Source organism: Scyliorhinus canicula, chromosome 9, assembly GCF_902713615.1.
Source record: "Scyliorhinus canicula chromosome 9, sScyCan1.1, whole genome shotgun sequence".
NCBI lineage: Eukaryota > Metazoa > Chordata > Chondrichthyes > Carcharhiniformes > Scyliorhinidae > Scyliorhinus > Scyliorhinus canicula.
Window position 1 is genome coordinate 15,048,304 of NC_052154.1, and position 14,454 is coordinate 15,062,757.

Here is a 14,454-nt window from a genome sequence, read left to right on the forward strand (position 1 = left end):
ACATTAACTGTTCAATTAATATGGTTTTACACTGCTCCAGTCTTGGAATTTTCTAATGAGATTCTTGGATAACTGTGATAATTCTGTAATCCCATTGGGGAGCTACCATTTGGGGGGCAAAGGGCAAAATCAGTACAACAATGATCTAGCCCCATCTGCAACCAATGATCCCAGTGAGCATAGCTTCCCCACTGGGAGTACAGATCATGGAATTATCCCTTGTATTTGAAATGTAAAAATGGCCATAAGAATGATCAGTATAAGTATTCCACAGTTAAGCTATTATCAACTTAGCCTTCCCATTGAACAATTCGGATTTATGACAGATCAAATCTCAGTGTGCAATTTGAGGATCTCGGGGCCAAAAAGAAGAATTTAATAAATAGACTTATTAGTGAGCATGGATGAATTAAGTGTAGTCAAGTCTTGTTTGCACATGACATGGAAGCACTCACCCATTCCTCCAGTATCTTTTGGGTAGCCTCACTGGCTCGAGCTCGATTTCTGCACGCTAGGACAACTTGTGCTCCATGCAAAGCTAAAGAGCGTGCAGTTTCATAACCTACCAAGAAAAACATTGTTATCGTTTGCATATGTTTTGGGGGTTGGGGGAAAGTGCAGTTTCCATACTTTCACACATCTCTGCTTGAATCAGCAACAATTTTGTAACGTCTTTTATGGGGCTTCACAATCTTAAAGCGTGATTTACATGAGGGTCCTAAGAGTGCAACTTACCAACTCGCGACCAATCTGTCAGGTAGCTTTGACCAATAATAGTGCTTTAATGCAAAGATGTTATCATACATGTTAACAGAGTAATTTTCTCTGAGAAACAGTAGGCATTGATCAATTATTTCAAAACTAGGGAGTATTATCTCCGACAAGTACAATGTTTTGCCAAAACAACCGTGCACACACTGTCTTGTTATGCTCTTGGCGTAGCATACGCTGCTTCCTTGATGTACACTCTGACAAAGGAAGGTTCAGACGTGGAGATAACTTCAACATGTTTATTAAACTATTAACAATTCTCCTACTCAGATTTGCCTCTACTGTTAATCCTTCTATAGCTACTCAGACTGACAAACCAGTCTGCTACAATCCACGTGGTGGGTGTGATATTGAATCAACCCTGTGTCTGTACTCACCGAGTGTCTCTACTGGAAAGAGGAAGATCATGTGTGCTGTGTCCTTTATATATGGGTTGGTGTAATGCCCCCCTGTGGTAGTGTCACCTCTGTGTGTATCGTGAATGCCCATTGGTTGTGTCCTATCTTATTGACCTATTGGTTGAGTGTCTGTGTCTCATGTCTCTGGTGCTCCCTCTAGTGTCTAGCTAGTCTACGTGTACTTACATTAACCCCTTGTGTATCTACAGTGATGCATATCACCACACACACAAGCTCTACATTTCCCGCTTTTAATTCTGTTCATTTTGAATTTAGGATTTCTATTTCCTTGATGTTGCAACATTGGTTCCCATCTGTGAAGGGAACAAAGTACCCAAAGGGATAATAGCAGACATGCAAATTCACCAAAAGTTTATTATAAACTATATAATAGTTCACTACTATTTATTTCTATAATAGTCACTTGCCAGCTCTACAATCTTTCCAAGTTATCTTTTCAGTCATTTTATAGCAAATGGGAGCAAATTCCTGCCAAAATCTGGCCAACACTCGAAGTAATAATTTGCTACAGTTTAAATGCAGTCTTTTAAAAGTTTAGCGTGACTGCCTATTGTCAATCTTCAGCCTAGTTCTTCCCACTGCAATTGGGGAAAAATATATTTTCAGTATCTTGGGAATCATCCCAAAATTGCTCAACATTACCCCCACGTGCATAACGGTTAATAACAGTTCAGTTCAATCTGGTTTTATGTGGAACGGGATCACAAAAATGTAACTTAAAATCCATCCAAGATATTAAAAAAGTGAAAGTGACATGGCTCTGATCCAGAACAATTCAATGGATATTTGATTCAGTTTTCCATTTAGTGAGCCAACAATGGTCTACTTTAGCCTGTGGTTTCTGACTACCCTCCCAATTAATAGCCTTTTTTAAAACCCTATGAACCCCTTCTCAGACAATTCATGATGTTGAGATGCCGGCGTTGGACTGGGGTGAGCACAGTAAGAAGTCTTACAACACCAGGTTAAAGTCCAACAGGTTTGTTTCAAACACTAGCTTTCAGAGCATTGCTCCCTCCTCAGGTGAAAGAGACAATTCATGGCATACACTACAGTGGGTGTCACTGCGTTGATCTTTTAATGGCCATGTTTTTAAAAAAATTTAGAGTACCCAATTCATTTGTCCAATTAAGGGGCAATTTAGCGTGGCCAATCCACCTACCCTGCACATCTTTTGGTTGTGGGGGCGAAACCCACACAAACACGGGGAGAATGTGCAAATTCCACACGGGCAGTGACCCAGAGCCGGGATCGAACCTGGGACCTCGGCGCTGTGAGACAGCAGGGCTAACCCACTGTGCTGCCTTTTAATGGCCATGTTATCATAATCAGGACATACAGTTTTACAGTTTGTCACAGATTATGTTTTTTCCCCCTTGAAATGTTATTCACTGAACATGTTTGGAGCACTGCATACTTCAGTTCATCTGGGATGTGTGAAAACCGTTGGTCAGCTGTACTACTCTTTGGAAGAAATGGGATGCACTAATTTGGCCCTTCTTGTCAATGTCTTATTAATTACCTTGTTACTATTTAATGGCGTTTTACGTTGTTAAATAGGTGATGGGTGTTTGCTCACCCATACATGGGATAGTGCTCAAAAGAGTTACAAATGGGGGTAGCTGGGGCGCTGGATGGTTGGAGTAGAGTTGTCTGCGAATAAAGTCAATAAACTCTCTCCAGCAAAGAAATATGCCCCATCTTAGTTTTAACTTCACCAAACGATGTGGATCCATTTTCGACAATCCAAATGTGCTCTCAATGGAAGGGTAAATCTGTTCATTTAACTTCAGCTCATTATCAACTAAATCTCAATTAAGAAAAAGTTATTTCTTGTAAAGTTCCAACCACTTGTTTGGCACATTATTGAAAAAGGATAAGATGCAATATGTTGGGCAAGATCATATTCAATTGCTCATCCAAAAGTTTACATATTGAACTGCAAATCTGCATTATGGACAACGCATTATTGGCAACAGTAGAAATATGGGTGGATAAAAGGGCAGCACAGAGGCGCAGTGGGTTAGCCCTGTTGCCTCGCGGCACTGAGGTCCTAGGTTCGATCCCGGCTCTGGGTTACTGTCCGTGTGGAGTTTGCACATTCTCCCCGTGTTTGCGACGGTTTCGTCCCCATAACCCAAAATGTGCAGATTAGGTGGATTGGCCACGCTAAATTGCCCCTTAAGTGGAACAAATGAATTGGGTACTCTAAATTAAAAAAAAAAGAAATATGGAAAAATTAATTTTCTGAACTTCCACATAATCATAAGGATTTCTTAATTCAAACATTTTTCAACTAATCAAGCATTTCTCTGATTTCCTCCACACTAGGAATAATGTACCATTGCACTTTGAATTCTGATTATTCAAAGTAAACCTCAAATTTCTATGGAATTTTATATTAAAAACAGTGCAAACTGCTGCCAAAAGCACTAGTCCTGGGTTTCTCAGAGACCAATCACTGTGGTTCAGGCTTTCTATGAACACATCGCAACAAAAAGACCAATTTCTATGAGACAAATGTACACATTCTGTGAGAAGGATAATTTGTCTGACAACTACTTCACTATTAAATATATCAGAAAGCATATAGATGTCCGTGGTGTATTGTGTGAAATGCAATGAATACCACAATAAACCAAGATATAGGATTAACATCATAATACTATTATGTGTTGCAAACAAAGCATATGGAATATGTACTATAGATACCCAGCGTTTATGGGGAAATAATTTTAATGTCAGAAATTGTAATTTAACAACCAGCCACAAACCAATGCTGCAACATAAAGGAAATTGGAATCTGAAATTCAGAACAAACAGAATAAAGTGTGCCGTTGAAATACAATCAGTATTATAGCTTACTCATACGTAGGGAAATCCATGTTTAATCATTTTAATAGTTTTAGTTGTGTGCAATTATTAAGGAATCAAAGTGTATAAATCAAGTAACTTTATATGTAATAGTAAGAAGTCTTACAACACCAGGTTAAAGTCCAACAGGTTTGTTTCAAATCACTAGCTTTCGGAGCACAGCTCCTCATGACTCACCTGAGGAAGGAGCAGTGCTCCGAAAGCTAGTGATTCAAAACAAACCTGGTTTAGTAAGACTTCTTACTGTGCCCACCCCAGTCCAACGCCGGCATCTCCACATCATGGCTTTATATGTAAGGCACTGGTATCATATTAAGTGAGCCTTTGCCTTTAGGTGTACTCCTTGACATGTGTGCCATATTGCTTTCGACTAAAGTGGAGCTACATTTTTTAGTTTTACTACACGATCAATGTTGAAGGAAACTCACTGTTACATTTTATGGTTTTAGTACAGTAAACATGCAAGGTCTCATGACATGAAGGCACAGTGGTTAGCACTGCTACTTCACAGCGCCAGGGACCCAGGGTCAATTCTAACCTTGGGCGACTGTTTGTGTTGAGTTTGCATGTTCTCCCCGTGTCTGTGTGGGTTTCCTTCGGCTGCTCCGGTTTCTTTCCACAGTCCAAAGATGTGCAGGTTAAGTGGTTGTCATGCTAAATTGCCCCTTCATGTCCAAAGGTTAGGTGGGGTTACAGGGATAAGGCAGTAGAGTGGGCCTAGGTGTGGTGCTCTTTTGGAGGGTTAGTGCAGACTCAATGGGCCAAATAGCCTCCTTCTGCACAGTAGAGATTCTATGATTCTCAAAGGCTGTTTAGCACAGGGCTAAATCGCTGGCTTTGAAAGCAGACCAAGCAGGCCAGCAGCATGGTTTGATTCGCGTAACAGCCTCCCTGAATAGGTGCCAGAATGTGGCGACTAGGGGCTTTTCACAGTAACTTCATTTGATGCCTACTCGTGACAATAAGCAATTTTAATTCATTTCAAATGCTGCAGGAATATCGTTAACCAAGGAAAAGGTCAGTCCTATCAGAGCTGTACATGGTAACGTGTCGATAGATTGGATGGATTCAGAAGATATGAGGATATCTTCAATATCTAATTCCTTCAATTTCCTTCAATGGATATTTTGTCTCTATCTTCACTAAGGAGAGGGATGATGCAGACATTTTAGTTAAAGAGGAGGAGTGTGCCGTATTAGATACAATGAGCATAGTGAGAGAGGAAGTACTGTAGGGACTGGCATCCTTGAAGAAGGATAAATCACCAGGACCAGATGGATGGTCTCCCAGGCTGTTGAAGAAAGCTAGGGAGGAACTAGTGGAGGTACTGAATAACATTTTCCAATCCTCACCAGATATACGTGACATACCAGAGGATTGGAGGTCTGCAAATGTTATACCAGTATTTTAAAAAGGTGCGAGGAATAGGCTAGAAAACTACAGACCAGTCAGTCTGACTTTAGTGGTGGGCAAAGTATTGGAAACAATTCTAAGAGACAGGATAAACTTGTCACTAAGAAGGCACAGATTAATCAGGGGTAGACAGCATGGTTTTATTAGGGGAAGATCCAGTCTTACTAACTTAATAGATATTTTTGAGGAAATAACAATGAGGATTGAGGAGGATAGTGCAGTGGATGTTGTGTTCATGGATTTCAGCAAATCTTTTAACAAGCTCTCACATGTCAGACTGGTCAGAAAAGTGAGATCTCGTGGAATACTAGGGAAGGTGACAAGTTGAATCCAAAATTGGCTCAGTAACAGAGAACAAAAGATAATGGTCGATGGACGTTTTTGCACAGGGAATTCTCACTATATGAAAAGATATTGAGAGGGGTTAGCAAGTGAGAGACCTTGGAATTTCTGTCGAGTTCTGATCACATTACAGGAAGGGCATAATTGCTGTGGAGAGAGTACAGGGGTGATTTACAAGAAGTTTGTCAGGGCTTGAAATTGCAGCGATGGAGAGTGATTGGATACTGTTTTCCTTAGAACAGAGGAAGTTAAGGGGTCACTTAATTGAGATGCAGGGGAGCATAGTGGCTAGCACTATGGCTTCATAGCTTCAGGGTCCCAGGTTCGATTCCCGCTTGGGTCACTGTCTGCATGGGTTTCCTCCGGGCGCTCCGGTTTCCTCCCACAGTCCAAAGATGTGCAGGTTAGGTGGATTGGCCATGATAAATTGCCCTTAGGTGAGATGGGGTTGCTGGGTTACAGGGATAGAGTGGAGGTGTGGGCTTAAGTAGGGTGCTCTTTCCAAAAGCCGGTGCAGGCTCAATGGGCCGAATGGCCTCCTTCTGCACTGTAAATTCTATGATATCTATGATATTATGAGGGGCCTGGAGAGGGTAGACAGACAGATTTGTTTCCTCTAGCAGAGGAGTCAATTGCCAAAGGGATTAGATTTAAGGTGATTGGTAGAAGGATTAGAGAAGACATGAGATAAAACGTTTTCACCCAGAGGGTGGTGAGTGTCTGGAGATCACTGCCTAAGTTGGTGGTTGAGGCTGAAACACTGTTTAAAAGGTATCTAGATCTGCATCTAAAGTGCTGTATCCTGCAAGGCTACGGACCAGGTTGTGAGGTGCGATGGGCTGAAAGGCCTCTTTCTGCACCGCAATGTTTCTCTGGTTGTAGTGATTAAACTCTGCGAAGTGGTTTGACACGGATCATGCTGTGCTCTTCTCAAAAGCGTATTGTGCGATGTAAAATAGTTTAAGGACTCAAACTACAGTTCTTTGTCTTAAATTGTCTTCGCTTTTTAACTTGAAGTCTATAGCCCCTTTCAAATACAGAAGCACAAAACTAAACTTACTTAGAGCTATGCCTTATTTATAATACCCACAAATACAAATACACATTGCTTATACGACCTGTTACCTGACCGTTCCATATCCCTTCAACCTTTCTCTTTTATCCACCTATCCAAACTAATCTTGTATACTGTCAGAGTTTCGGCCTTAACCTCTAACCTTGAAAGTTAATCCCATAGTCTCATAGCTCTCTGAAGAAGTTTGCCCTCTATTCTGAATCTCTCATGTTGAAACTTGCTTCTGTAGCCTCTTGCTCTTAAACTCTCAACTATTAAAAATGATCTGCCTGTATCTACCCCCATCTCATCGTTTCATAATTTTAATCAATTCTTTCATAAGCCTACATTACTCTGAAGAAAAAAACAAAACCTTTTTTTATATTTTATATTTCTTCAAACTATGGTATCAACCCACACTGTACCTCTCCAAACCTCAAACTATTCCTATAGTACAGTAAGAAGTCTTGCAACACCAGGTTAAAGTCCAACATGTTTGTTTCAAACACTAGCTTTCGGAGCACTGCTCCATTCACCTGAGGAAGGAGCAGTGCTCCGAAAGCTAGTGTTTGAAACAAACCTGTTGGACTTTAACCTGGTGTTGTAAGACTTCTTACTGTGCTCATCCCAGTCCAACGCTGGCATCTCCACATTATTCCTATAGTATCGAGCCTAACATTGAAAACAGTATTCTCAAAGATCCTATCGAGGTTCATCATTGTCGCTTGGGTTTTGTATTCTAAATCTCGAGTAATAAAACCTAGAATTTCATTGCTTTTTTGTCAGCCCTATAAACGTGAGGTGCTATCCCATGGATGTGTACCCCTAAATGACTCTGCCTATCCACAGTGCAAGCCAATCTCTGTTCAGAATATAAATGTCTCTTTTGCTAGATTATCTCATGCTTAATGAATTCTATTTTCCAGTTTTTTTGCCCATTTACCTGGAACACTCACATTTATGCCAAAAGTGAAACTAAAGATTGAATCAAACTGAGTGAACATGCACGAGGCCGCAGATTGCTGCAGATAGGTGTTTGGGCTTCTTTCCTGAGTATCCAACACAAATGTTCGTGAAACTCTTAGGTTCTCATCCTATACAAGGTTAGTTTGGCAACTAATGCTCTCATTTTAGTTGCACTGTTGTGCACGTCAGTCGTCAAAAGTAAAAACGTTAATAGCCTTTCATGAGCAAAGGAAACATATTATCCTATTATAAGCAAACCCATAGAAATGATAGAGAATCCTTTCAGGTATATCTTTGTTTTCAAACCAGTACTCTCATTTACAGGGTGGCTGTTAATTGGAGACTGTAGCAAAGACTTAAACATACTGCAAATTTTAATAGTGGTGAAAAACTACTTTTTTTACACTAACTTAAAACTAAGCCAACATTTGGAATCCCTGATGACAGCTTTGGCTCCAATCTGCAGACTCTACTCAAAGTCTCAATTAGCTGCAATGACTATAGAAGGGAGCTGCCAAATAAATGCTTGAACTCCATTTGAAAATCTTTTCAATAACGCCTTAGCAATAGGGCTCTGCAGAAGAGGGATGACACTGGACCTTTGGAGTGGACACCTACATTTCCCTCGCTCTCTCAGAACCGAACATCAATAAATAATAGCAAAGCAATCCAAAAGGTCATTTGGAAGGCACACTCGATCAGATTGATGAATACAAGGTGGGAGAAGTGAATTGCATGATTGTAGTCCAATGTCCAGTTTGAATAACATCTCTAACCCACAAACGTCAAGCACGTTGTAGCTCGTGTGAACCTAACAGCCTGCGAGTCTTTATTTTATGTCGGAACCTATTTCTTCAACACCCACGCTTGGAAATCAGATGGTACTGTAAGATACTGAAAGAGGACGAGACTTCCAAAGAAGATAAGTGCTGGCGAGCGGGCGGGTAAGTGGAGCTGAGTCCACAAAAAGATCAGCCATGATCTTATGAAATGGCGCAGCAGGCCCGAGGGGCCAAATAGTCTACTACTGCTACCAGCCCTTATGTTGTTCTTATGTTCAGGGTAATTTCAGGGGTAAATTCACTGGTAAGTAGCTGGATCAGCATCAGCTGAGAAGGGGATTGCAGATACATTCCCCCCGTGTCTATGTGGGTTTCCTCCGGGTGCTCCCGTTTCCTCCCACACGTCTCGAAAGACTTGCTGTTATTAGGTGAATTGGAGATTCTGAATTCTTCCTCAGTGTACCCGAACAAGGCCGGAATGTGGCAACCAGGGGATTTTCACAGTAACTTCATTGCAGTGTTAATGTAAGCCTACTTGTGACAATAATAAAGATTATTATTATTATTAACAGAACTGGTTATTTTTTTTCAGAAAAGGAAAATAACGTAAATGTCTTCATTGCATGGAATCCTGTGGTGGAGTGTTGAGTAAGGGGACTGCAAGAGGAGGATTGCATAATATCCGCGATAGAATGTTCAGGAATGGGTTATGGATGACGGGGGCCTGATGGGTCAAATGATTCTTATCTTTTATGGTCACTGAATATCAGGCTCATAATGTATATGCCATGGGACCTAACCGAATAATGGACTCTTCTGGATAATGATTTACAAGAAATTCACCACCCTCCATTTAATATAAAGAGGATAATTGAAGTGTTTAAACTGCCATTAGTTGAATGCATTGTCAGAGCTAAGTTTAGTTGAAACTCCTTCAGTTTTCACCATGCTGCTAATGCAACTCAATTGGCATAGAAACAAATGGAAAAGGTCAGCATTTGTGACCCTTGGCTAATTATTGAAAAAGAAAATCTGCGAAAGCGCTTCGCTGGTTAGTAAAACATTATTCCTAATGACACCATGAATTTCTCCCTTTTCAATTCACTCCAAAAATGTTCCCTGGAGTGAGAACATGTTCAGTGAAAACACAAGTGAGTTTGGTTTGGGTTTAAATTTATCAAGCACGCTCAGGTTCAACTGACATTATAAATGTTTTACCATATGTGGTATCTTTTTTTTTTAAGTCATTGTTTAGAATTTAATGCAATGGCACAATAAAAAAAACAACTGTCTGTTTCATGTCTAATTCGATAAATTATTAAAACAAATATTGTAAAATATAATGCACACAAAACAAATAGTTGCAGTTGCATAGCGCTTTATCATATTATCAAAACAAACTAAAGCATTTCATTAACATAGGAAGAGTAAACATTTAGCCCCTTGAACCTGTTCCTGCCATTCAATGAGATCATCGCTGTCCTGTGGCCTGACATCATAACACCTTTGCCCTATTTCCCCGAATACATGCGGTTAACAGAAATCTGTCGAACTAAGTTTTAAAATTAACATTTGATCAAGCAATAATTGCCCTTTGCAGAAGAGCCTTCCAAACTTCTCCCAGCCTTTTGCATGGAGAAGCGTTTCATAATATGCTCCTGAAAGGACTGGCTCCAGATTCCCGAACCAGCAGAATTTGTTTCTCGATAACTATTTCATCTATGGGCAGCACGGTGGCCTAGTGGTTAGCACAACCGCCTCACGGCGCTGAGGTCCCAGGTTCGATCCCGGCTCTGGGTCACTGTCCGTGTGGAGTTTGCACATTCTCCCCGTGTCTGCGTGGGTTTCGCCCCCACAACCCAAAAACGTGCAAGCTAGGTGGATTGGCCATGCTAAATTGCCCCTTAATTGGAAAAATAATTGGGTACACTAAATTTATAAAAAAAAACTATTTCATCTATTTCCTTTAATGTCTTGGAAGCTTTGATCCAATCACCCCTTAACCTACTAAAATCCAGGGAATACAATCCTAATTTGTGAAATCTCATTTTATAATTTAACCCCGGGAGCTCAGGTATCATTGTGATAAACCTGCACCACATTCCCCCAAGGCCAATGTATCCATCCGGAGGTGTGGTGCCTGGAACTGCTCACATTACCCCAGGTTTGCTCTAACTTGGGCTCTGCAGAGCTGAAGTATGATTTCTTGACTTCTGCTGTTGTATTCTCATCCTCAAAATATAAAGGCAAACATTTCAATAGCCCTTTTAATTATTTTCTGCACTTGTTCATGATATCCTCATGATCTATGTAGCTAGACCTCTAAGTCTCTTCGGACCATCACAGTTTCTATCTTTCCACCATTTAGGAAGTAGTCTGTTCCATCCTTTTTAGGTGCAATCTGGATAACCTCACAATTGCCTACTCAGAAATCCAGTCTGCATGTCCTCCCCGTGTGAGTGCGGGTTTCCTCCGGGTGCTCCGGTTTCCTCCCACAGTCCAAAGATGTGCAGCTTAGGTGGATTGGACATGATAAATTGCCCTTCGTGTTGGGTGGGGTTACTGGGTTATGGGGATAGGGTGGAGGTGTTGACCTTGGGTAGGGTGCTCTTTCCAGAAGCCGGTGCAGACTCGATGAGCCGAATGGCCTCCTTCTGCACTGTAAATTCTATAATTTGCCACAGCTTTGCCCATTAATTTTGCCCTTTTTAATGAAACACTTCCATGTATACTGTCAGCCTTCCTACCCATTGTCATAATATACACACAGGTATATGATGGTGCACAAACAGGCAGTGATTGGCACACAGGATGACCAGTGAACACACAGAACACAGCAGCCAATCACCAGACAGGACTCGCTCTCTTGGGATCCAGTCTCTGAGACAGTCAGAGCTCGTGAGCAGCAACTAGAACATATACCATGTGTTAGTAAGAAATGGTCAGGTTAGCCTCAGGTCTCCAGTGAAGTCAGCATAGTATCAACCCACAGTTAAAGTATGTATGATAGTTAAGAGTTCAATAAAATCGAGTTGCATTTCCTCAAGTTGGAAGCCTGTCTCTCTCACTACTGCAGTAAACGCAGTCCTCGCAGACCCAGCTTACCCAACACATCATGGTACCAGTGAGTCATGCTTGAGTTTGAAGCACCTAGCTTGAGATAGTCTGCCTTTGACCAGCGATCAGCCATCCAGTAACATGGACAGCGTCCGCCCTCCCCCTCCCCCGCAGCTTCACACCGCCGGCAACCTCGGTGCAAACTGGAAGATTTTCAAGCAGAAGTTCCAGCTACATCTTGAAGCCACCGACCTCGAAGCCGCATCAGATGCCAGAAAGATCGTTCTCTTCCTCTCTACAGCCGGGGAACCACGCTATCCACATCTTCAACTCCCTCACCTTTGCTGAAGGCGAGGAGAAGACAAAGTTTAAAACAGTCCTGCTGAAGTTCGACAGCCACTGTGACATCGAAGTCAATGAGAGCTTTGAACGCTATTTGTTCCTGCAGAGGCTTCAGGGTAAGGATGAACCTTTTCAGTCCTTTTAACCCATCTCCGCATCCTTGCGCAGTCCTGCAACTACGGCTCCACTTCCGATTCCATGATCCGGGACCAGATCGTTTTCGGGGTCCACTCCGATCCCCTTCGCCAGCAGCTCCTTAAAGTTAAGCAGCTCACCCTTACCATCGCCATCGAAACCTCCGTCCTCCACTAGCATGCTAACAACCGGTACTCCCATATCAAGGTGGCAGAGACGGCACGGCAAGGCCCCCACGATGCGGAGCAGGTGCAGGCTGTCAAACAGCTCCAGGGCCTGAGTCTGGATGAGGGTGACCGTTTCGTGCGCTTTTCCCGGGCTCCTGCGCATACGCGCCACGACCAAGGGGACCGCAAGGCCGACGACCGAACTGCGCAGGTACGCACGTCGTTTGACCGCACTGTGCATGCACGGTGGCGCACGGAGAGTCCTGACGTCGGCGCCATGACGTGCAACAATGGTGGCTCCGCCCATTTAAAGCGGCAATGTCCCGCGAAATCTCAACGCTGTCTCCAGTGTGGCAAGCTTGGCCACTACGCAGCCCTGTGCAGATATGCTCAACTGCCCAACACACGGCGATCTCAGCCGCAGCGCAAGAACGTCCGATCAGTACAGCAACCCGTTGCAGACTCCGACTTCCGCCATCCCCATTCCGGGTGGGCATCATCACTAAGCATACGCTGCCTTCAGCAAAGATGGTTAAACAACTCCCAGTGATGAGCATTGATCCGGACGACAAGTGGTGTGCCACCTTTACGGTCAACAAGGCTCGCATACGCTTCAGGCTGGACACCGGTGCTTCAGCGAACCTCATTCCAAAGTCTAACCTTGACACCATCCGGGTCAAGCCAAGCATTCTTCCACTGGCCTGCCAGCTCCTCGACTACAATGGCAATGCCATTGCTGCCAGTGCCTCATGCCAGCTTGTGGTGTCCCATCGTTCTTCAAAAGCAACGCTGCGTTTTGAAATTGTAGGAACCAACAGAAAGTAGTCTGTTTCTCACAGTTGCCTACGCAGAAATCCATTTGCCACAGCTTTGCCCATTAATTTTGCCCTTTTTAATGAAACACTTCCATCCATACTGTCAGCCTTCCTACCCACCTTTGTGTCATGTTGCTAATTTGCAAACTGTGCTTTACACTTAATTTGCTCTGTTTAATCACCTTGCTCTAGAGTCGCCAGGTATCTTTATACCACCACGAGGTTCAAGTTCAAGTGCTGATCAATAACTCAATACACCAGTTAGTAAGGTTCAAATCAAAACACATTTATTATATACACAATCGCTACTCATGCATAAAATACTACTCACTAGACTATCTCTAACGCTAAAAGGCCAATACTTAGCTTTGGAAACTGGCCCACCAGGTCAGGGGAACAAATGGCCTTTTGTCCGATTCTGAGTCTGCAGGCTTCCAGCTGGTATGGACTAATGGTTCGGAGCGCCTATCTCGTAGCGTGCGTTGACTGGACACTTACTTGGTTGGTGCAGCTGCTAGGCAGGTCACGGTCAAGGGCTGTTTTGAGCTGCTGAGAGACCCTGCCAAGAAGATCGAACTGAACTTGGGGACTCTATTTTATAGCCCCCAGGGGCTTCGCGTCCTTTTGGGCGGACCCCGTACCTGGTTCCAATTGATTGGACCATGTTCCAATCAATTGATTTGATTTCCCCAATACTGGAGCTGTTCCCTGATCGCTGGGCGATTCCTAAGTGTCCGTTGGCCTTCCTTTGTCTTGGCTCCCGCTGGCGCCGAGGAGTCTGGCTTGACCTCGATTATCTTAAATGTTTCCAAATGTTCCCGGGGATCATTCATCAATATGTAGATGGTTGTTAGTTTCAGTGCTGTCTGGGTTTCTGCAAGTTCTAATATACAAGAGAATTTGCACCTGCTTGTTTTCCTGCGTTTGGCCATTTCTCCCTGCATTCTTAGCGGATCTCCATTTTAATGTCAGGAAGTGGCCAACCCAGGTGGCTACAGTCATCAGCAAATTTGGATACGTGGCTTTCTATCCCACCATCTAAGTGATTAATTAATACAGGAAATAGCAGAGAGGCCCCAACACAGATTCTTGTGGGACTCCATTGGTCACATCCTGTCAAGACAGAACATGCCCAATATCCTGACATGACATCTCCTGCCGCTCATCCAATTTCCTGCCCAAGTCAATAATCTGACTTCACATCCATGAACTTCAATTAGCTAACAATCTCCTGCTGAGATTGCAGTAAGATTAATTTAAAAATGGTAGGCAAGCTCTTCTCCTCCAACAGCACTTCTGCCTAGATATTGTTTACCG

The 14,454-nt window shown here is 42.9% G+C and overlaps 1 protein-coding gene and 1 long non-coding RNA gene across 3 annotated transcripts in view; one reads left to right on the forward strand and one right to left on the reverse strand.

Annotated features, from left to right (window-relative positions):
• wwox (WW domain containing oxidoreductase) overlaps positions 1-14,454 on the reverse strand; it is a 1,021,417-nt gene that overhangs the window by 904,716 nt on the left and 102,247 nt on the right. For both annotated transcript variants that reach the window (XM_038806252.1, XM_038806251.1), the window contains exon 5: positions 456-562. In XM_038806252.1, the coding sequence (XP_038662180.1) occupies positions 456-562 (107 nt within the window). The remainder of the gene's footprint in view (positions 1-455; positions 563-14,454) is intronic.
• On the forward strand, positions 8,524-9,917 carry LOC119971103. Its single transcript, XR_005461742.1, has 2 exons — positions 8,524-8,783; positions 9,214-9,917. It is a non-coding gene; the product is annotated as an uncharacterized LOC119971103 (long non-coding RNA).